At 67.0% G+C, this 20,626-nt stretch overlaps 2 protein-coding genes across 14 annotated transcripts; both read left to right on the top strand.

Annotated features, from left to right (window-relative positions):
• Positions 1 to 1,171: 1,171 nt before the first annotated feature.
• MAPK11 (mitogen-activated protein kinase 11) lies at positions 1,172 to 9,244 on the top strand. Of its 11 annotated transcripts, none has more exons than XM_044940720.1 (12): positions 2,690 to 2,892; positions 5,451 to 5,580; positions 5,651 to 5,709; positions 5,798 to 5,909; positions 5,981 to 6,010; positions 6,091 to 6,138; positions 6,219 to 6,333; positions 6,593 to 6,664; positions 6,902 to 6,981; positions 7,405 to 7,483; positions 7,565 to 7,738; positions 7,992 to 8,219. In XM_044940720.1, exons 1-12 carry the CDS (start codon positions 2,696 to 2,698, stop codon positions 8,069 to 8,071), a joined length of 1,176 nt encoding a protein of 391 aa, XP_044796655.1. In that variant the 5' UTR covers positions 2,690 to 2,695; the 3' UTR covers positions 8,072 to 8,219. The 11 variants fall into 11 exon arrangements, 9 of the variants coding, with proteins under 9 accessions (XP_044796660.1, XP_044796661.1, XP_044796654.1 ...); XM_025282628.2 differs by lacking the exon at positions 2,690 to 2,892 and adding an exon at positions 3,173 to 3,371; XM_044940718.2 differs by lacking the exon at positions 7,405 to 7,483 and having other exon boundaries at positions 1,740 to 2,892; positions 7,992 to 9,244.
• Positions 9,245 to 10,841: 1,597 nt separating this feature from the next.
• On the top strand, positions 10,842 to 18,857 carry MAPK12 (mitogen-activated protein kinase 12). 3 transcript variants are annotated; one of them, XM_025282634.3, is made up of 12 exons: positions 10,842 to 11,132; positions 11,263 to 11,392; positions 13,648 to 13,706; positions 14,488 to 14,599; positions 14,695 to 14,724; positions 14,938 to 14,985; positions 15,493 to 15,607; positions 15,783 to 15,854; positions 16,007 to 16,086; positions 16,157 to 16,235; positions 16,313 to 16,486; positions 17,468 to 18,305. In XM_025282634.3, the coding sequence occupies exons 2-12, from the start codon at positions 11,378 to 11,380 to the stop codon at positions 17,824 to 17,826; spliced, it is 1,143 nt and encodes a 380-aa protein (XP_025138419.1). In that variant the 5' UTR covers positions 10,842 to 11,132; positions 11,263 to 11,377; the 3' UTR covers positions 17,827 to 18,305. The 3 variants fall into 3 exon arrangements, with proteins under 3 accessions (XP_025138419.1, XP_006066390.1, XP_006066392.1); XM_006066328.4 differs by having other exon boundaries at positions 10,852 to 11,191; XM_006066330.4 differs by lacking the exon at positions 17,468 to 18,305 and adding an exon at positions 18,312 to 18,857 and having other exon boundaries at positions 10,863 to 11,191.
• The last annotated feature ends 1,769 nt before the right edge of the window (positions 18,858 to 20,626 follow it).

Consider the following 20,626-nt stretch of genomic DNA (forward strand, 5'->3'; position numbering starts at 1 on the left):
CAAGAATACCAACCCCAGTAGGAAAGGGATTTAGTGGCTTCATAAAAGCAAGTGAAGGGCCCAACTTCAGATCCGGCTCCATCCCCGTACTCACATGTTTTTGGGTTCCATCCGTCTGACATGCTTCGCGGTTTGTGCGGCTTTATTCTCAGGATCTGGAGGCTACTGGCAGGCCCCCCGGCCTGTGTTTCCACCTGGTGTACACCACTGCGGTTGGGAGGTCTCAGCGGGTTAGGTTTTCGATCATGAGCCATTTCAGGACAGGCAGCCGATTTCAAGCCACATGAAACAAGAGTGGGCATCTCCCACGTGGAAGGCACACACCTGGCACCCCCGACCCCAAGGACCACTGACACGACACCCGAGACCCAGCCCGTCAGGAGGTCGGAACAAGACACTGCCAGACTGGAGCAGAGGGGCATAACGGGGGAGTGCTAGCCCGAGGGTGGGGGGAGGCCAGAGGGAGCAGGGGCCTAGAGGCCTTGCTCCTAGACTGGACCCCTGCAGGCACTTCTACCTCCTCCCCACTGGTAGTTGGGGAAGGGTGGGTGAGACTGCCTTCTGCTGCAGGTCGAACAGGCGGGGTGCTCTCCCCCGTGGACAGGCCTGTGAATGGATCCAGAGGCCAACCTTTCATGGGGCCAGCCAGCGGAGAAATGGCGTGGATGCTGGGTGCACAGGGGTGGGCTGGCCGGCCTGGAGGGGTCAGGAGACTGACAGACCGAGGCGTGACGCAGCCTTCCGTCATTCTGCACTTCCCATTTTCCTCCCAGTGCGTGGGAGCCAGGAGAGGCGAAGACAGAAGGGTGACCAGCAACCTCGAAGACTTTTCCTTCCAAGCTGCAGAAAACAGCCAGCCCAGGACCACACCCTGCTTGATTGTTAAGAGCATGAGACATCCTCTAAGTCACGGGGCCCCTGTGATAGGGCCAGATAGCATTTTAGGAAGTTCGTCTGACCTCCCTAAAGGTTTCGTCCCTTCAGGGGGACGTGCAGCCAGTCAGAAGACCAGTGTGGGGCTGAGGAGGGGGTGGTCTGGACGTGTGGGGAGGAGACAGTGGACACGGCATGCGGGATCTTGGTATGCCCCCCGCCCCGTGAATCACAATAGGGAGTGGAAAGAGGCCAGGGGTGGGGTCGGGTAGGCAGCCCAGGGCTCACGCGGGCTCGTCTGTGCCAGCCCCACCACGCCCTCCTCACACAGGCAGTGCCTGCCGCTCTTGTCTGCCCTTGATCCATGCCAGCCCTGCTCCAGGCTCCAGACCTCCCAGGACGACCCTGAAAACACAGCACAGTGAGGAACAAAAAATGCGGATCCTGTCGGAGGACAGAATCCCCACTCGCGTTTGCGATTCCGGAGGAAGAGGGCGACAGGAGAAGGCGGGGCGGGGCTCCCTTAGTCGACAGACCGCTTGGCCCCCTTGGAGGAGGGAGGGCCCTGCACCCGCTCCACCCCGCTCGGCCTGGGACCCGGGTCGCCATGGGAACGCGGCCCGCCCCACGCGGCCTCGGCGCAGACAAAGGCCGCCCCTCCCTGCGGCGCGCGGCCGGTTCCCACGGCCCGCTGCTCCCCTCCCTCCTCGCTTTAGCTGAAGCTCCATTAACTCCGCACAAAACCTCAGTCATTTCGCCCGGCCGGGAAAGGTGTCCCCATCGCGGGGCCCCGAGGAAGCGGGGGTAGGGCCGGGGGCTGGGGGAGGGGACACCAGCGTCTTCACCGCATCCCGCGCTCCCAGCGCCTAGAGAGGAACTGAGGCCCGCGCGCTGGGAGTGGGACCCGGCACCCTTCTTACTTTTAGGCTCCCTGCAGGACCCAGATTCGCCAGGCACAACTGTCCATTTGCCTGGGACTGCGTTGACATGTTTTAATTTGGTTATCAATATTTCAATATCAGGAAGTTTTACACAAAAACTCAGATTTTTGCTTGTTTCATAAAAGGGGAAGGTTGGGCACCCAGCCTGAGGTCGCACTCTTTTGGGATGGGCAGCCGAGCGCCGGCCCCCCCCCGCCCCCCCCCCCCGCCCCCCGCTTTCCCAGGGTGCGGGTCAGGGGGCTGACTCCCCAGAGATGCTCTATCCCAACCCTGGTCACTTCAAACAGAAGCAGCCGCTCCCGCCCAGAGCTCCAGACAGATGCTGAAACAGGCCCAGCCCCTTTCAGTGACAGCAGCCGGTGCAAACCGCACTCCTCAAAGGCAGAGAGGAAATGCCCCGTGCGGGGTGGAGTTCGCAGTTCGAGACCCCGCAGTACCTGGGAAAGTCAGAGTGGGCTTCCTGGAAGAGGTCACAGCTGAGGGGGCTACTTCAGCAGGAGGACGGGTCCCAGGCCCCAAAGACGGCCCAGGTGGGGAGAGTTTCCTGAGTCCAGCCCTCCCATCCCCTCGGCGCCGCCGCTGTCCCTGGTCCTGAGGGCGGGTCTCCGGGCCGGCCCGGCAGTTGCGCTTCCCCCAGGATGCGGCTGAGACCGGCCCTGGAGCCACCAATGCAGGAGGCCCCACCAGGTCGGGGAAGCTTTACCAGGAAGCGAACCACACGGCCAAGGCCGGATGGCCAAACGGGAAAGGAAGCCAGGCCGACCCAGGGTTCAAGGCAACGCCATCGGCCCACACGGAAGGGACCATACCCAACCAAATGCCTAGCTTTTATTAGGGGAGGGGAGTTCTATTCTGAAAAATATGTATATGAATATAAATATATGTGTTCCATGATTTGCCCTGGCTTCTCTGATTTAAAGGATTCTGCCTTCATTCCAGGGGGAGCTCGCTGGGGGAGGGGAGGGGTGCAGGGCCCGGATGAGGAGCCGGGAGAGGAGGGGTGCCCGCCCCCGAGCAGGCTAGAGCGGGGAGACGCAGGACCTAGAGCAGGCGGGTGGCGGAGTGCGGGCGAAGGCAGGTGGGCAGGGGTGGCGCCCTGGGTGCGGGCACGGGAGAGTGCGGGGAGCCGAGCCCGGGAGGTGGCGGCGGCCCGGCCCGGGCGGTGCCGCTCCGAGGACACACGCGGCGCGCTTGGGGGAGGCGCGCGGTCCCCGGGAGGAGGCCGCGGGAGGAGCCAGGAGCCGTTCCACGGCTGCCGCCCTCCCCTCTCCGGGAAGGCCGCTTTCCGCCCGGCAGCCGCCCGGGGCCGGCTGGAAGCCGCGCGTCGTCTGCGGGAACCCCCTCCCTGGCCCCGCCCCGCCCCGCCTCCCGCCGCCGGCTGGGGCTCCGCGGGGCGCGGGGCGCTGGGCGGGGCGCGCGCCGAGCTGCGGCCGCTCCGGACATGTCGGGCCCGCGCGCCGGCTTCTACCGGCAGGAGCTGAACAAGACGCTGTGGGAGGTGCCGCAGCGGCTGCAGGGGCTGCGCCCGGTGGGCTCGGGCGCCTACGGCTCAGTCTGGTAGGGGCGGGCTGGGGCGGGGGGTCTCCGCGCGCGCCCCCCCCTCCCCGTGCGGGGTTCCGACGCGGGGAGGGGCTCGCCCTGCCTCCGCCCCCGGGCCTTACGCAGATCCGAGGAATGAATGCGGGGTGGGGGTGCGAGGGAAATTTTCCTCCTGGAGCCTCTCCTTGGTCGGGCAAGGGGCATCCCTCTGCCCCTCCAGCCCGGGGCGTCCTCCTCCGGGTCTGAATCTGCGGCGTCACAGCTGGCGAAAGGGCCGGTCTCGTGGCCCTGGATGTCTGAGCACGCATCTGGGATTCCCCGGTCAAGGGTCAGGCAATCCTGGGCTCCGGTAGATACCCCCGCCCCAGGGTGGGTAGTTTTGCTTGTAAAAGAAGAGCCCTGCTTAGGGGTGGGGCGCCAAGACCCCTGCCTAAGAATGACCTTCAGCTCCTCCGTGGGCCTGGTTTCCTCCCCCGTTTTCCAAGGGGTCTCAGACTCCGAATGGGGCTCAGGCCTGATCAGAGAAGCCTACCATCCCCCACAGTCTTTAGGGGGTCTACACCCCTCCCCATTTTTGCCCCAAACAAGAGAGCGCACACTGCATGGAGACCCTGGGGCCCAGAGAGGAGGGAGGGTGGGGCCTGGGGAGGCCTCTGGACCTGGTGGGGCTGGGTGGGGCTTGCAGACCGTCCTTGGGGTTTCAGTGTTGACACTGTGGCCAGTTGTGGGTGTGGGTATTGCAGGGTGCCCCCCAATCCAGAACCGGTGAGGTGCCAGGTGTCTGTGGGGCCATGGGTATGGGCAGGCAGGCCCCTGGGAGAGAGTTGTTGCTCTAGGACGCGGCAGAAGGTTCCAAGTGGGACTCCTCAGATCCCTCCCAGGGCCCAGCGCTGGAGCCTGGAGCAGGGGTTCGGGGTCCCCTGGGCCTCAGGCCTCATGCGGTCACTGGCCGTCGGGAACCCCAGGCCACTCCAGCTGCCCCAGCCAGCCGGCCCTGGCTTCCCACTAAGGCCTCAGGGGCAGGAAAGGGTGTGTGCGCATGGCCCCTGGGGGAGTTGACAGAGCCCTGGCTGGAAGCGGGCCCCCAGGCAGGTGTCACTCCTGGGCTCCCTCCTCGGATGAGTCTGATGGCCTGGTGCCAATCCCCACAGTCCTCTGTTGACCCTGCGGACAGAAAAGGGTCTGCTCCCCTCCCCTGTGAGGGGCAACTCCCCCTGACTCCCACCCCAGAGCAGCTTTCCTCCACCATCACCCACGAGCATCCCACTTGCTGCAGGAGGCTCCCTGCGTGGGCGTGGAGGGGTGGGGTGGAGGGGTGGGGTGGAGCGGTGGGGTGGCTGCACAGGACAGCTCGCTGGAGGGAAGGCGGATCCTGAGACAGCGGTGGAGCGGGAGGGCGGAGGGCTTGGCTCGGTCAGAGGGCGCACTGAGCAGCTGGGCATGGCGGATGCAGGTCTGGCCCTCCGGGGAGTGGGGCTGCAGGAGGGGAAACGCTCTGGGGGTCCAGACACCAGCCTCTGCTGGACAGTTCCTACTGTCTGGTTTCTCACTGTCAAAGATAGGCATGCAACACACACCTTCGGTCAGGTTCTCCTCCACGTGTTTAACATTCCGGGGCTCTGGACGTGGCTTTGGGACCCCTTGGGGGCCTCCCAGACCCCCTGGCTCACAGGGAGCTGGAGGAACATCTACTCTGGGAACACACTTCTGGCTGTTTCCCTGGGGTGGTATTTCCACCCTGAGTGGGGGCAGGAGTCAGGAGAAATTCAGGTGGGCTCGGGAGGCCGGAAGTCAGGGGGTCAGTGGAAGGGGACCTGCCTCTGGAGGAAGGAGCAAGACCCCAGGAGGGGGACTTCGCTGGTGGTCCAGTGGCTAAGACCCCTCCTTCCAATGCCGGGAGGCCAGAGTTCAATCCCTGGTCGGGGGACTAGATCCCACGTGCCTCAGCTAGGACCTAGCACAGCCAAACAAATAAATATTTAAAAAAATGAAGACCCCAGGAGGGAGGGGAGAGCCTGGGAGTGAGTGGGGTCTCATGCCCGTGTGGGTGGCCTTCTGGTCAGTGACCGAGGCGGGGCCTCACGCGCGGCCTTGCAGCTCGGCCTACGACACGCGGCTGCGCCAGAGGGTGGCGGTGAAGAAGCTGTCGCGGCCCTTCCAGTCTCTGATCCACGCGCGGAGAACCTACCGGGAGCTGCGGCTGCTCAAACACCTGAAGCACGAGAACGTGAGCGGGGCTGGCGGGCGGGCGGGGCGCGGGCCGCGGGCCGCGGAGCTCTGACTCACCGCACCCCCAGGTCATCGGGCTGCTGGACGTGTTCACGCCGGCCACCTCCCTGGAGGACTTCAGCGAAGTGTGAGCGGCGGCGGGGCGGCCGGGGCGCGGGGGCGGGGCGGCGCGGCGGGGGCGCGGGGGCGCGGGGCTCATTCCCGGCCGCACCCAGGTACCTGGTGACCACGCTGATGGGCGCCGACCTGAACAACATTGTCAAGTGCCAGGCGCTGAGTGACGAGCACGTCCAGTTCCTCGTGTACCAACTGCTGCGCGGGCTAAAGGTGGGCGCGGAGCGGGAGCGGGTGGCGGCGCGGGGGCCAGCGCCTGACGCCCCGCCATCTCCCCCTCGCAGTACATCCACTCGGCCGGGATCATCCACCGGGTAGGTGCGGTGCGCGGAGGCGGCGGTGGTCCTGCGCCCGGGACTCTGCCGTCCTCTCACCGCGCCCGCCCGCCCCGCAGGACCTGAAGCCCAGCAACGTGGCCGTGAACGAGGACTGCGAGCTGCGGGTGAGCGGCTGGGGCAGGGGCTGGGAGGCGGCTGCGGGGAGGTGGAGACCCGCAGGGCTGAAGCCGGGGGGTCGCCGTAGATCCTGGACTTCGGGCTAGCGCGCCAGGCAGACGAGGAGATGACTGGCTACGTGGCCACGCGATGGTACAGGGCCCCCGAGATCATGCTGAACTGGATGCACTACAACCAGACAGGTGACGGCAGCCCCACAGGGCGCGGCCTGTGGAGGGGTGGGTGGGACCCAGAGGCCGACGGGGCCTTTGGGACAGGCCAGGCGCTCAGGACCAGACCTTCAGAAAAGCAGGGCACCGCGGGTCCTGGGCTGACCCTTGCCCTGCCCATGGTGCCGTCAGGAAGGGGCCTGGATGTGACCGTGGGGCCGTGGGTCCAGCCCCCGGCTCTCTGGGGCGGAGCTTGGGGTAGGCAGACCGATGGCCACGCCTTCTCCTTCAGTGGACATCTGGTCCGTGGGTTGCATCATGGCTGAGCTGCTCCAGGGAAAGGCTCTCTTCCCCGGAAGTGACTGTATCCTTGGTTCAGGTTGGGGAGGAGGGTTGGGCCTCCTATTGCGGGGTGGGGGTCAAGGGAGGTGGGCTCTGGCCCTTTCTGGCCAGTCTTGCCTCCTCTGCCCCACACCATGCCACCTTGGGCTCACTGTCCCCAGCGGCAGGAGAGCAGGGTCTGGGCAGTGACCCAAGGTCTGGGGTCTGGGATCCCAGGAGAGTCCATGCCTGGCTGTTGGACCTTTCCTGAGCCAGGCAGACATCGACCAGCTGAAGCGTATCATGGAGGTGGTGGGCACGCCCAGCCCTGAGGTTCTAGCAAAGATATCCTCAGAACATGTGAGTCATTGGTCACCAGCCCCTCTGCTGACCTGGTGGAAGGGGAGCTGTGGGACTAGATGGGGCCCTATGGGGGGAGCATGGGTCACAGTGGAACAGACACGAAGGCGGGCCCGGCCCCCTTCAGGGAGACCTGGGGAGACCCTCCTGGCGTGAGGGACAGGGCGGGTGAAGCCTGGGCACCTGCAGTGTCCTGGCTACGGACCGTGGAGTGGCACCACACCTGCGCCTGCCGGCCTGTGGGGCCAGGCGAGGTGCTGGAGCCCCCAGATCCGAGGTGGGAGGTCTTTGTTCCACGCATGCTCTTGGCCAGTCCTGTTGGAGAGGAAGGCTGGGGGCCTCTCCCATCAAGCCCCTGCCTGGCTTAGGGCCGGGGGCGGGGAGGCCCTGAACAGCCCCTCAGACCCTTCCATGGGCACCTAGGCCCGGACCTACATCCAGTCCCTGCCCCCCATGCCCCAGAAGGACCTCAGGAGCATCTTCCGCGGAGCCAACCCCCTGGGTGAGGACGGGCCAGGGGCTTGGGTGGGGCTCCACGCTCGGCCCCAGGGGTGGAGCTGACTTGGCACCCCCGTCCCTGCAGCTGTGGACCTCCTGGGCAGGATGCTGGTGCTGGACAGTGACCAGAGGGTCAGCGCGGCCGAGGCTCTGGCACACGCCTACTTCAGCCAGTACCACGACCCGGACGACGAGCCCGAGGCGGAGCCCTACGACGAGAGCGTGGAGGCCAAGGAGCGCACGGTGGAGGAGTGGAAGGGTGGGGCCGCATCCCCGAGGCTGGCCCTGGCCATTCTCAGCAGGGGGCTCCTGTTCCTCCGAGAGGGTCTGAATGGGGGGACATCTACCCCCCCAACACTGGGGCGGGCAGGGGCAGCTAGAGCTCGGCCTGGGTGAGTCCACCAGAAACCTGGGGGCCGCACAGGGCGGGCCCAGGAAGGGGGGCTGCTCCCAGAGGGTGGGGGGCCTGGGCCGCTGGGGGCCTGAGCGCACGCTTCCCCCTCCCTGCACAGAGCTCACCTACCAGGAAGTCCTCAGCTTCAAGCCCCCAGAGCCCCCGCAGCCGCTGGGCAGCCTGGACGTTGAGCAGTGATGGAATGCCGCCGCCAGCTGCCCCGCTGGGACTCAAGCCCCGGCCTGCCAGGCCCCCACGGGGGGCGCCTGCCCTGGCGCCCCCACAGCCAGTGGCACCCAGCCCTGGCCTGGGACCCCCGTCCTCACACTGCGCCTTCTGGGGAACTGCGCGTGTGTGGGTGCCTGCACGGGCGTGAGCCGCGGTGTGGGAGCCGAGGCACAGCGTCCTGCACGTCCTTGTCCTCCTGCCCCCTCCCGAGGTCCCCTGTAGGGCCTCCCTGGGGGACCTGGGTGCCAGAAGAGCTCTCCCTGGGCAGTGTGTGTGTTCCTAGACCTGGATCCCAGAGGGCTGGCTCTGGGGGGGTGGGGGTAAGTACACTGGGGCTGGAGCCTCCCTGAGACAAAGGAAGAGTCTTGATGGTCAGAGCTGCTCCGTCTGGAAGTGAGGGGTTCCCTTCAAAAGTGCTGAGGCTCAAAGGGTCTTCTGTGGGGGTGGTGGAGTGGGGCGGCTGCCTGGAGCCACGTGTCCTCATGCTGTATGCGGTGCGTGTGTCCTGGAATCCACATGTCAGAGCAAACTGAGACCTGTGTGTCTGAGGGCCCCTGAGAGCTGCGGTGTGACCGGCCGCAGGCCCAAGTGGGGATGACTGTACCCTTGCCTCCCCTGCCTTCAGTCCTCGAGGTGGGTGGGGCGCAAGGCTTTGCTAAGAGCCTGCTGGGCGGCATGCAAGGGGCTCAGGTGTCCACGGGCACCCTTGTGAGCAAATCCCCTCTCCCCTTGGACGTGGGAGCTGCAGCAGGCTCCTGAGGCACGGGGGTCCGGGCCCGCCTGGGGGCTGGCAGGCTTGGGGGGCTCCGGCCTCGAGGCGCCCATCAGCGTGGACGTGGATCCTGGCCCCGAGTGGATGGAGAAACCTGTGCCCGCCCAACCCCTGCCTGCCCTCTGGTCCTGCTGCCGGGACCTGGGGTGCCCTAGTCTGTGCGTCCGCCCTTGTCCTCTGTCCTTCCAGAGTGGAGGGGACCCAGCAACCTCTGGGACAGGCCCCTGCTCCAGATGTGTTGGGGGTGTGGGCCCGCCGTCAAGGGGCTTCCCTGCCAGGTGGCGACCTCTCACCCTGCGGGACCAGGGAGGTCTGAGTGTCAAGTGCCTGCACGGGGGTTTTGCAATAAAGGGGGTCCTGCCCACCATGAAGCTCGTGTCTCAGGCTCCAGTTCCTGCTGCCCCTTCTGCCTGTAGAGCAGGGCCATGTCCCGCTGGTCCCTGAGGGCCAGCGGGATCTGAGGTGGACAGAACAGGATGTCCACCCACAATCAACGCGCTGCCCTCAGAGGTTCACTGGGCAGCGTCTGGTCCAGACCCAGACCTGCCCCTCACTCTGGTCAGGGAGCATGCAGGGTGGGGGAACAAAGGCCTGCCTTCCCCAGGGCCAGGGAGAAACTTTCATTTCTTTCCAGGTCAAGGAGGGCTGCCCACTGAGCGATCAGCCCCTGCTGCTCCCTGCAGCTCAGGCTGGGAAGGCCCAGGCCCTACTGGGGACCAGGCAGGGTATCCCTAGTCTGGGGACATTCCGTGCCTTTGCCCTGCGCCTTGGGAGGGCTGTGGGGATCATCTGGGAGCTGGGCCTGCAGAGACACCTGGTCAGCGTGGCTGCTTGGCCTCAGGTCCCGGAGGACCCCCTGCGACCAGGCTGGGCCAAGTCCTGGGGGCGGGGCGGGAGCAGCAGAACCCTCCTGGACCCCGCACCTCAATGCCCGCAGTCAGGGGGCCAGCTGGGGGTTTCCTGGAGGAGGCAGGTGGCGCTCCACAGGGCATGAGGGGCACGGGCAGGCGTGACTGTGGCTCCAGGGCCCCTGCTGCGGCCGCGGACCAGCCCGCCGCTCCCGAGCGCCAGCTCGCCACGGGGGAGCAGGTGTAAAGCTGCTTGGGATCCATGGCGCAGGGCGCGGAAGGTGGCCGGGGGGCCCCCAGGGATCGTGTTACCCTGCTGTGTCTCAGGCCTGGGTCACTGGGCTGGGGGAGGGCATGGAGGGGGCTCTGACGCGTGAAATGATAATACCCCCCCATCTAAAGGTAAGTGGGCGCCCCTTCGCCTTGGGGGTCAGACGTACCTTCCTGGTGCGAGTGGGCCGCGCTGGCTGTGTTTTGAAGAGTAAACCTGGGGCCTGGGCTGGACGGGCCAGGACCCGCAGGGCGGCTTGCACATCTCTGGGCAGTCTCCCCCTCTAGGTAGGGGGCGTGCAGGACCACCCTCTCTGCTCCAGCGTGGTAGGCACTCTGAGTTTGGGAGAGGGGATCAGCTTCTTCACAGGGAAAGGGGGATAGAGGCAAGACGGGTGGGAATGCAGCTAGGGTGGGAGGGTCAGCGCAGGGTGAAGGGGCATCCTGGGGTGGGCAGTTGGGGCTACAGTGCTCAGGTCAGGTGCCTCAGGGTGGGAGTTTTCTGGTGCGGGGAGGAAGTTGGCGGGACTGCTAGACGGTGATTTGGGGCTGGGGGTAGAAGCTGACAAGCTCAGGCGGCCAGGGTGGGCCAGCGCCCCGGGGCGCGGCGGGAAGGAGGAGACACGAGCCTCAAGGGCTTCCCGCGGAGACACCGTGCGCTTGGGCCGGGGAGTCCAGCCCGAGGGCGGAGCGCGGAGGCAGGCCGGTCCGGGCGCCGCGTCGGCTCCGGGCCCGGGGCTGTCCTGAGCGGCGGCGCTCCCCTCCCCCGCCTCCGGCCTCCCGTGCGGCGCCGCCTCAGGTTTCCGGAGGGGCCGCAGGGCAGCGGCGCGGGGGGGCGGGGGCGTCACGTGCGCCCGGGGCCCGGGGCCGGTTGGTCATCCCGCAGGGGAGGCGCCGCGGGCGGCCCAGCCTGGGGCCGGGGTCGGAGCTCCGGACGGGACAGCCGGGAGCCGGGTTCCCGGCGGCGGCGGCGGCGGCGGCGGCGGCCCGAGGCGCGCGCCGGTTCCCCCCGTGAATTCCGGGTCCCCGGCCCTCGAGGCACGGTGTCCGCGGCGGGGGCGGTGCTCGGCCAGCCATGAGCTCTCCGTCGCCCGCCCGCAAGGGCTTTTATCGCCAGGAGGTGACCAAGACGGCCTGGGAGGTGCGCGTCGTGTACCAGGATCTGCAGCCCGTGGGCTCGGGCGCCTACGGCGCCGTGTGGTGAGCGCAAGCCGGGCGGGGCGGTCGGGGGTGGGGTGTCCCGGCCCCTCGCTGAGCTGTGCGTCCCGCAGCTCGGCGGTGGACAGCCGCACGGGCGCCAAGGTGGCCATCAAGAAGCTGTACCGGCCCTTTCAGTCCGAGCTGTTCGCCAAGCGCGCCTACCGCGAGCTGCGCCTGCTGAAGCACATGCGCCACGAGAACGTGAGTCGCGCCGCCCGGACCCGCGGCCACCGCGCTCCGCTTACCCCCCGCCGGCCCCAGACCCCGCCCCGGAGACCCCTGGGCTGCTCCTCGGGGTGGCGGGGCGGAGGCCGTGGGTCGGGCCGTGTCCCTGAGCGTGCGGCGGAGCGGTCGAGAGGGCTGCTTCCCCGTTTCTCGACCGCTCCGCCTGGGCCAGTCCCGCGACCGCCGCCTCTGGCTCTTCTGCCCAGGGCCTGCTCGCGGATGGCCGAGGCCGGGGTTCCTGCCCTACTCACTCCAAACCTTGACTTGAGCCCCGGGGACCTCAGTGGGTAGGAGGCATTTTCCTGGAAGGCCCCCCTCCCCGCGCTGGCCGGCTGCCCCCTCCCTGCTTCTCCAGCCCCTCTCCTTGCCCCACTCTGCCTCCTGAGCCCCAGCCCTGGGGCTGCGCGGAGGAAGGCAGAATCGGAGTTGTCAGCTCCCTCAGAGCCCCCGGGTCTCTGACGGTGAAGGGGTTCAGTGAGCCCTGTGTGGAGGGCGCTGGGCACCCGCAGGCACGCAGACCCTTCCTGTGACGCCCACCCCCACAGCGTGAGGAAGGGCTGGCCACCACCAGGGAGGGGTCTCTTCTGTCTCCAGACCTGCCCGCAGGAGACCCCACGAGGCTGCCCCAAGCCTCTCCCTGCACAGTGTGGGCCGCAGAGGGCCCTTCCCTTCTTCCTCCATGCAGTTCCTCCTGTGACCCTGAGAGCTGCCTGCTTCCCCGCCTGCAAGCCACTCCTGCCCAGTCTGACAGTGATCTGGGTGCCCAGACCCTGGCCAGTCATGGCGGGCTGGCACCTTCTGGTCCCCATGTCCACCAGGAAACTCCCCTCAGCTCCAGGGCCCACCCACTCAGTGCCTCGGGTGGGTCCTGTCCTCTTATTCCTGGGTGGAATCCCCTTCGTGGAGGACACCCGCCGAGCACTGGCTTTGCTTCCTGCAGGCCACACCTGCTCACACGCAGGACTTGTCCCCATGAGGACCGACCCCTCTGCCTTCCTGCGGTCTCCTCCCTCCCAATCCGTGCTCCCCGACTCGCCCCGGCCTGTCCGTGCTCTCCCTGGGCTCCTGCTCCGTGGCCTCCCGGCCCTTTCCTTGCTCGGGCCTCCCCACTGCCGCTGCTCTCTGCCTTCCCCCAGACCTCCTGACCCACAGCAGCTGCCCCTCTTAGCTGGGAGGCTCTGCCTTTCATGACCCCATGTTCCTGGGAAGAAACAGTCTCCGAGAGGCTAAGGCGTGCCCCATTCCTGCCTGTTCTGTGCCCATCTCCGCCCATTTACCCCAGCCCCTCACCCTCAGCACCGGCCTCCCTGTGCAAGGCAGAAGCCTGGAAGTTTCCATCAGTCTGACACGCCTCCCCCGAACCTCCAGGATCCTTGCTGAAACCACCTCCTGACACTTCTCCTGCCTCTGGCCCCTCTCTGGGTGTCCCCGCCTCCTCACCCGTGTCTGGCCCTCGAGGCTGCGGCGGTTACTGAGGTGTCCCTCCGCCTCGTGTCCACTTTGTCCCCGCACCGTGGCCAGGGCCGCACCCAGCAGCATGCCCGCCTAACCCCCTGCGGCAGCTCCTAGGATCAGGGCAGTCCTCACCTGGTGTCATGGGCCCGCTCTGTTTCCTCGGCTTCTCCTTGGCGGCTCCCTGGCCTGGTTCTTGGCCACCTGGCCTCTCTCCCTTGTTCCTCAAGTGCTCCGAGCCCTCTGTCTCCTACTTCAGCCACCACTTGTGTGGCCTCTGCCAGGCCTGCCCCCTGCCAGCTCACCTACCCATCCCTCCAGTAGCTTGGATGTGCGTGCTTCGTGGGGTCCCTGGAGGCCCGGGTGCCAGCTGTCGCGCTGCCCGTGTGCCCTGTGTCACCCCCCAAGCGGAGGCCTGCGGGGCTGTGGGTTTGGCCCTAGTGCTGCTGCCTGGACCCATCTGGCAGAGGCATGGTCCCTGCTAGGCTCTGGCTGCCCCCACGCTGGTCCTGGGTCTTCAGTAGGGATAGGAAGCGGGGGGAGGACAGGCCAAGGGCTGAGCTCCTTGGATGGCTGGGGGCTGCCCCAGACTTGAGGCTGCCCCTCCCCCAGAGGGTGCCTGCGGTCTCCATCCAGAAATAGCTTTTGTCAGTGGGCATGTGTGCCAGAGCAAGGTAGAGCTGCCAGTGGGCAGAGCCGGGCCTGTGGGCAGCTGCAGGGGGCTCTCCTGCACTGGGTGCCCGAGCCCCCGCCCACCCGGCGCTTGGCCTCCTCCCCAGGTGATTGGGCTGCTGGACGTGTTCACGCCCGATGAGACGCTGGATGACTTCACGGACTTGTGAGTGCCAGCTCGGGGTTGGCTGGGTAGGGAGCTGGTGTTGGGTGGCTCCTGGGTGTCAACTTCAGGTTTGGGGTTGGCGGGGGGCCCTTTGAGGTGAGCCTTGCCTCGCAGCCTGGCTGGGGGTCTGCCACATGCCCCTGATGCCGCGGGGTGGACCTGGACCTCCTCCAGTGCCAGAGGTGTGAGTCTTGGCCTCAAGGGCTGTCAGCGGGTCCTGTGCTCCAGGACACGGGCCCTGAGGCTGTGCCTGTAACTGGAGCTGCTGACCTTTGCCGGCGGGAGGGGAGGGGCACAGGGGGCCCAGTGCTGACTGTTCTGCGGTGCCTGCCACGTGACTGCCCAGGTGGCTACCCCTGGACTCACGCTCCCCTCGGCTAGGAGCCCGGGGCCCAGCCGGGCAAGAGCCGAGGAGACGGGCTCCTCGCCACCCAGCCTCGCGGAGGTCAAGGACGCATACAGACTGGCCTGGCTTCCTGGTGGGGTGCTCAGGGTGTCACCCCCTCTCCCCATCCTGTCCAGCTTGCCCCCCGATGCGGATGCCCTGCGTTCGCCCCTGTCCAGAGGCACCACTCTCCTTTTTTGCGCCCCCTCCCCTGCCTCGAACCTCAGTCTCCCTGGTCACCCTTCAGAAACGCCAAAGCACAGTCCTCACCTGCCTGGTATCGCGGGGCCCGCAGGGTGGGGCCCGGGGCAGCGCCGTGGGAGGCGGGGACTGCGTGCCGCAGGCTGACGGGGCCCCGTGCAGCCCTGAGCGTCTGTGCCCCGTCGTGCGCCGCAGCTACCTGGTGATGCCGTTCATGGGCACCGACCTGGGAAAGCTCATGAAGCACGAGAAGCTGAGCGAGGACCGGGTGCAGTTCCTCGTCTACCAGACACTCAAGGGGCTGAAGGTGGGACACGGGGCTGCTGGGCTGGGAGGGGCCCCGCGCCGGCCGGAGCGCGGGCTCCTGAGCCAATGGCCGCTGACTGCTCTCTGTCCCCACAGTACATCCACGCTGCCGGCGTCATCCACAGGGTGAGTCCTGGCCCCGGGGGGGGGCACCTCTCCTGGCTGTGGGGCCACCGGTCCCACCCCTGAGGGGGTACCCCGTCTGCACACAGCCTGGGGCGGGTACTCCACCCTTCCTGGAAGGGATGCGGGGAGGCCAGCCGTGCCCCCACGTTCAGGCGCTGCTCGGGCCCTGGCTCTGCTGGGCGGCGCTGTGGTAACACCTGCCTCTGTCCCCAGGACTTGAAGCCCAGCAACTTGGCTGTGAACGAGGACTGTGAGCTGAAGGTGTGTGGGGCTGGGTGCTTGGGGCCCCCCGCACCCGCCATCCGCCTGCTGCGCCCCTGCTCTCAGGCCCGGAGGTGGGCTGGCCCAGGCCCACGCGGACAGACCAGACCCCAGCCTTCTGGGACATGGCTGGGGTCCTAGGGCGGCACTCAGTGGGGTGGCCCGGGGCATGTGCCCATACCCGCTTGAGGAGAAGGGGGGCGGAGGGGATCTGCACAGAAGCACTGGCCGGGGCCGGGCGTCTGCAGGGGCGGAGCGTGGGGGAGGAGACCCTCGGGGGCCTGTTTCTGAGGGTTGGGGGCAGGTGCGGCCCATTGGGCTGGGGGCCCTGGCTGTGACGGGGGGCCCTGCGGGCAGGGTTAGGGGCACGTGGCCGAGACCTCAGCCCCAGAGGGTTGGCCCGAGGCCCTGGTGTGCCCAGGCCCCTTGGGGTCTTCTGGACCACAGTCGGCCCGCCCACTCCCCAGGGACCGCTTTGCCTCCCACCCCCTCTGACTCTGGCTGTAGATCCTGGACTTCGGCCTGGCCCGGCAGGCAGACACCGAGATGACTGGCTACGTGGTGACCCGGTGGTACCGCGCACCCGAGGTCATCTTGAACTGGATGCACTACACGCAGACAGGTGAGGAGCTGCCCGCCCGTGCCCTGCTCCCCGGGGGTCCGTGGCAGCTGCTTGGAGCTGGGCTGGGCGCTGGGCGGGGGGTTGGCAGGCCAGATGGGTCCGGTGCCCCCTCCCCTGTCTGTGTGTGCCCCCCTCCCCAGCCCGCAGAGCCCTGACACAGGGGCTTCTGTCTCAGTGGACATCTGGTCCATGGGCTGCATCATGGCCGAGATGATCACGGGGAAGACGCTCTTCAAAGGCAGCGACCGTATCCTACACCGAGGGCCGGACTGGGGCTTACCCTGAACCTGGGGCTGGGTTTGGGGGGGCTTACCCTGCACCTGGGGGGACACCTGCCCAGACCAGGTGGGTGGGCGAGCCCCGTCTCTGGCCCACTCTGTGTTCCTGACCTCGGCCAAGACCTGGACCAGCTGAAGGAGATCATGAAGGTGACGGGGACGCCTCCAGCGGAGTTTGTGCAGAGGCTGCAAAGTGACGAGGTCAGCCGGGAGCCAGGCGGGGGCTGGGGATGGGCCTGGGACTGGCCCCTCACGCTCTGCTCCCGTGCAGGCCAAGAACTACATGAAGGGCCTCCCTGAGCTGGAGAAGAAGGATTTTGCCTCCGTCCTGACCAACGCGAGCCCCCTGGGTAGGTGGCACTGGGGTGGGCTTGGGTCCTGGGCCTGGGACGCTGCCCTTGGCTGGCCTGACCTGCCCTTCCCACAGCCGTGAGCCTCCTGGAGAAAATGCTGGTGCTGGACGCGGAGCGGCGGGTGACGGCGGCCGAGGCGCTGGCCCACCCCTACTTTGAGTCGCTGCACGACACGGAGGACGAGCCCCAGGCCGAGAAGTATGATGAGTCCTTTGACGATGTGGACCGCACGCTGGATGAGTGGAAGCGTGAGTGGGGGCCCCAGGTCAGCTGTGCGGGTGGCCGGGCTCAGGGTCCCGGGCACCCCCATCCCTGGGATGCAGGTTCAGCGGGGAACGCAGCAGGAGGTCAGAGGGCAGATCCAGGCACTGGGTCTCTCCCGGCGCTCTGAGTGGCCAGCGTGCCTGTCCATGTTTAGGCCAGGGCCCGGGCTGACCCGGAGCTCCTCGGAAGCCCTCCCCAGGCCTCTGTTTGTACATCTTGGTTCTCCTGGCCTTTTTGCCCCTTTGAGGACCCCCTCCTACCATACAGCCACACGGCACCCTTGTCCTGCTGGGATGGTCAGGTCCATGCCAGGCAGCCTGTCTGCCCTCCCCCTTCTTCAGCACCCCGGCCCGTCCCCTCCAGCCCACTGAGCACCCCCACCTGCGCACTGTGCCCCAGGCTTTGCGCCGACTGTCCCCTCAGACCGAGGGCCCTGCTGGTCTCTGAGGGCTGCCTACCCCTGCTCAGCCTGAGGCTGGGCTCAGGGACGCCTGCCTGGCCCCCGGGCCCCGCCTCCGTCGGGTCCCGTACACCCCACGCTGGATCAGGCCTCAACCAGCACATGGTCTCTCTGCGGCTTTGGGCCCCCCAGAGGGAGAGGGGACACAGCAGTGGGGCCGCTGTCCAAGACCCCGTCCCGGCCAAGCCTCAGGCTAGCGCTGTGGTCCTGGACATGGAGGCGCGGGCAGAGCCAGACGGCTGTGCTGCTCACACCAAGCTCCTTAGGGCCACTGGGTCCTCAGCGCCACCAGTGGGGGCTCCACCCATGTCTGTGCTGTTTTGTGCTTGTAAGTTTTCTGTTGCTAAAAAGAGACCAGAAAACCAAAACCCGCGGGCCACAGGATCCTGTCTGTGGTTCCCGCCCCAAACTGTAGTAAGAGCTTTTGCTTTTACTACAGACCGTGTTTGCGGTTAAGCAAGCTCATCACTTCCTGTCTCCCTGGGAAAGGCCATTCTTCCAGCAGGGGCTTCTCCACACGGACCTCCCCAGTGTGGCCCGGCCCCCTCCCTGCATGAGCGTCAGACGGAAGGCCTGGGAGGCACCCCACGGAGGGTAACACGACGGTGCAGCTCACTGGGCAAAGCACACAGACCACTCGCTGTCGAGGCACGGTCCTCTGAGCGGGGCCCCGGGAGCCCCAGTGGTCCCCCAGACGGGCGCTCTCCCAGCCCGGCGAGTGTGGGCACGCGGGGGGAGGCGGAGCAGCACCCCCTCCCTTGGGACTGCCCGCTCTGGGCATGGTGCGGGGAACGTGGGGACTGGTGCAGAAGCCCGAGATGCAGGTGGTCAGTGGGGATTCCACTTTTGTTTGAGGCTTCATAGACGTTCTGGATGCAGAAGCTGGAACGCCCTGGTGGGACTCTGCGTAGCTCCACTCAAGTGAACACACTGGTTTATGTTCCTGCAACATCCTCTGTTCACTGAGGCAGGCTGTGGGGCCAAAGCCACTCTAGGGGCTGTGGGTGTGGGCTGGCTACAGGAGTCCCATCAGGGTGGACAGTCCCTGTGGATGGACACGGGAGGACTCGCACATGTGGGACAAAGGAGCTCCCTTGGTGCCTAAGCCCTGGCAGTCAGAGTCAGATCTCTGACTGTCATTTAGGGGGGCGGTGAGCCCCTCAGTCAGTGACCTGTGCTCTGGGCCCAGGAGTTTTCCCCACCCCCACCCCGAGTGGAATCTCAGGAGTTACCACTGGTCCGGGCAAGTACTTGGTTTTGGTCGCTGGCGTCGATCCTTGGTGTGCAAGGTGGACCTGTCTGATGGGTGGTGGGCTCCTTCTCCCGTGATTCTCTCCTTCTGGCCCCAGGTGTCACATATAAAGAGGTGCTCAGCTTCAAGCCTCCCCGGCAGCTGGGGGCCAAGGTCTCCAAGGAGACAGCCTTGTGAAGACTCCTGGGCCCTGGCTGGGGCTCCACCTGGACGGGAGATCCCGTCTGCCACTGGGACCTTGGCTGAGGCTGGAGTCCCCGTGCTCCACGGAACGTCTCTTGGAAGCCTGTTCCTCTGCTTGCAGACCCCATCTCAGCCTAACCATGGAGGAGCATCTGGACTTTCTGGACAGGATGCCCACCTGACCTGGGGCTGGCCTCTGGCCCTGCCAGCAGAGGCCCCCGCCCCCAGGATGCACCAGAAGCTTCAGAGCCAGTGGGGTGGGACGGGGCTTGGGGTCAAGTCCTGGCCTCTGACCCTGCCTTCTCTGAACTGTGCTGAGGAGCAAGGACAGGATGCCGACTCAGGGATGCGTCTCCTGGGGGCGTTCGCGTGGACGCTTCTTCACCCCCCAGCCTGGAATGTACATTGGCCACATGGTGTGGCCCCTCGGCTGGAGGAAATAAACCCTTTTGTAGGTCTCCCTCTGCTTCACGTCCTCATTCCTGGGCTGGAGCTCCACCTTTAGGCTTTTGTTTGGAGTAATGAGGCTGGTCTGGGAGTTTCTCCCCACCCTGAGCCACTGGGCCTGGGCAACCCTTCCCTCCCAGGTGACAAAGCTGAGCCCCCCAACCTGTGTCAGTGAGCCTCAAGCCTGGAGCCCCCAAGTCAGGGCTTGGCCCCGCCCTTTGGTCCTGTTGTGTAGTCGGTTGCTCAGTCTTGTCCGACTCCTTGCGACCCCATGGACTGTAGCCCGCCAGGCTCCTCTGTCCATGGCATTCTCCAGGCAAAAATACCGGAGTGGGTTGCCGTTTCCTTCCTCTAAGCTTAGACCCTGGAGCCAGATGCAGGGCAGGGCCTGACGGGGGTGAGGGGGTCAAGGCCCAACTCAGGTGTCAACTCTGGGGTCCCCGCCCTAAGGCCAGGTTCTTGGGGTGGCAGGGTCACGCAAGACGCTCGCGGCTTCTCAGGGGCCTCTGAGACGCTGTGCTGCAGCAGAACAGCGTTTCTGAACACGGAAACAGCAGAACAGGTTTCCGTGTTCCTCTTCCTGTCGCAGGCCCGGCCATACCCAGCCGGCGCTGGCGAGCCCGCGGAGCCCTCTGCTGGCCGTTGCAGAGGACTTGCCGATGGGCCAGGCGCCACCCTGGGGCTCCTCCCGACTGTTTCCCTCTGCAGGAGCGCGCAAGGCGGGATTAGCCCGTCTTCCTTCTCCCGGCCTCGCGCACAGCTGGTTCAGCCGAAAATACGGTCAAGACAAGTTGCACAGTGGATACCGCCCGTCTCAACCTATGCCGGCCCGCGCCCGTGACGCAGGAGTTCAGGCGTCTCGGCGGGGCGGGCGGCCGCGGGCCACGCCTCGCGATCACGTGCGCCGCTTCCGGGCTGCTCTGATTGGCTCCGGGGCGGGCACGCCTCCCGCAGCCCCGCGGCGGCCAGAGGCCCACGCGGGCAGGCTACCCGGCCGGGACGGGGTTATTTCGAGCGAGGCTGCGGGCTGCTGGCGGCGTGGCAGTGCCAGGGCCTCCCTCTACAGCTGCCCCGCCGTGGGGGTCATCCCTGTACGGCTGGGGCGACCGAGGACCGGAGTGAGCACGCCCGCCCAGGGCCCCACCCCCAGAGCCCAGGGCCCCAGCCCAGTCTCCAGGTCTCCCGCCGCGGAGACCAGCCCTCGCATGCCCAGCCATCTCGCCCCTACCCGAGACCGGCTTAAAAAGTCTGCCCTCCAGGCCCAGGCCTGGCCCACGGGCTCAGTCCCCCGAAGCCCTCGGTTTAAGGCCGGGGGCTCCCTGTTTCCTCCTGTCTCTGACCCTTCGGTTCTTGGCTGGGCCCGCTCCTCCCTCGCGGGCCGCGTTCCTTCACGCTCATCCCTCGCCCGGACCCTCCTCTGTTGGCCCCCTTCCCTGGCTTTCTCCACGCGGTGGCGCTCCTGTTCGGCTTCTCAGCCACAGCCCTGACCCCCTCGAGTCTCGGCCCGGGGTCTTCCGAAGCTTCAATCAGACACTTCCTGCGCCTCGGGGGCAGCGCTGCGCTGCAGCCCCGGCCGGCCTGAGTCCCGGCCCCCATCCCGGGGCGAGGCTGTCTCATTGCCTCGCTCCCGCGGACGCTCGGCCTCGCGCTCCTTCCCTTCTCCCTGAGCCCTCGCTGCGGGGCCTCGGGCAAAGCGGGGCGGTGATGGACAACCGCTGAGTCTGAACCGCGGCGCGGGGTCTGGGCGGGCCTGGAGGAGGCCCGGGGCGGGGGGCGTGGACC

Source organism: Bubalus bubalis, chromosome 4 (assembly GCF_019923935.1).
Source record: "Bubalus bubalis isolate 160015118507 breed Murrah chromosome 4, NDDB_SH_1, whole genome shotgun sequence".
Taxonomy (NCBI): Eukaryota; Metazoa; Chordata; class Mammalia; order Artiodactyla; family Bovidae; genus Bubalus; species Bubalus bubalis.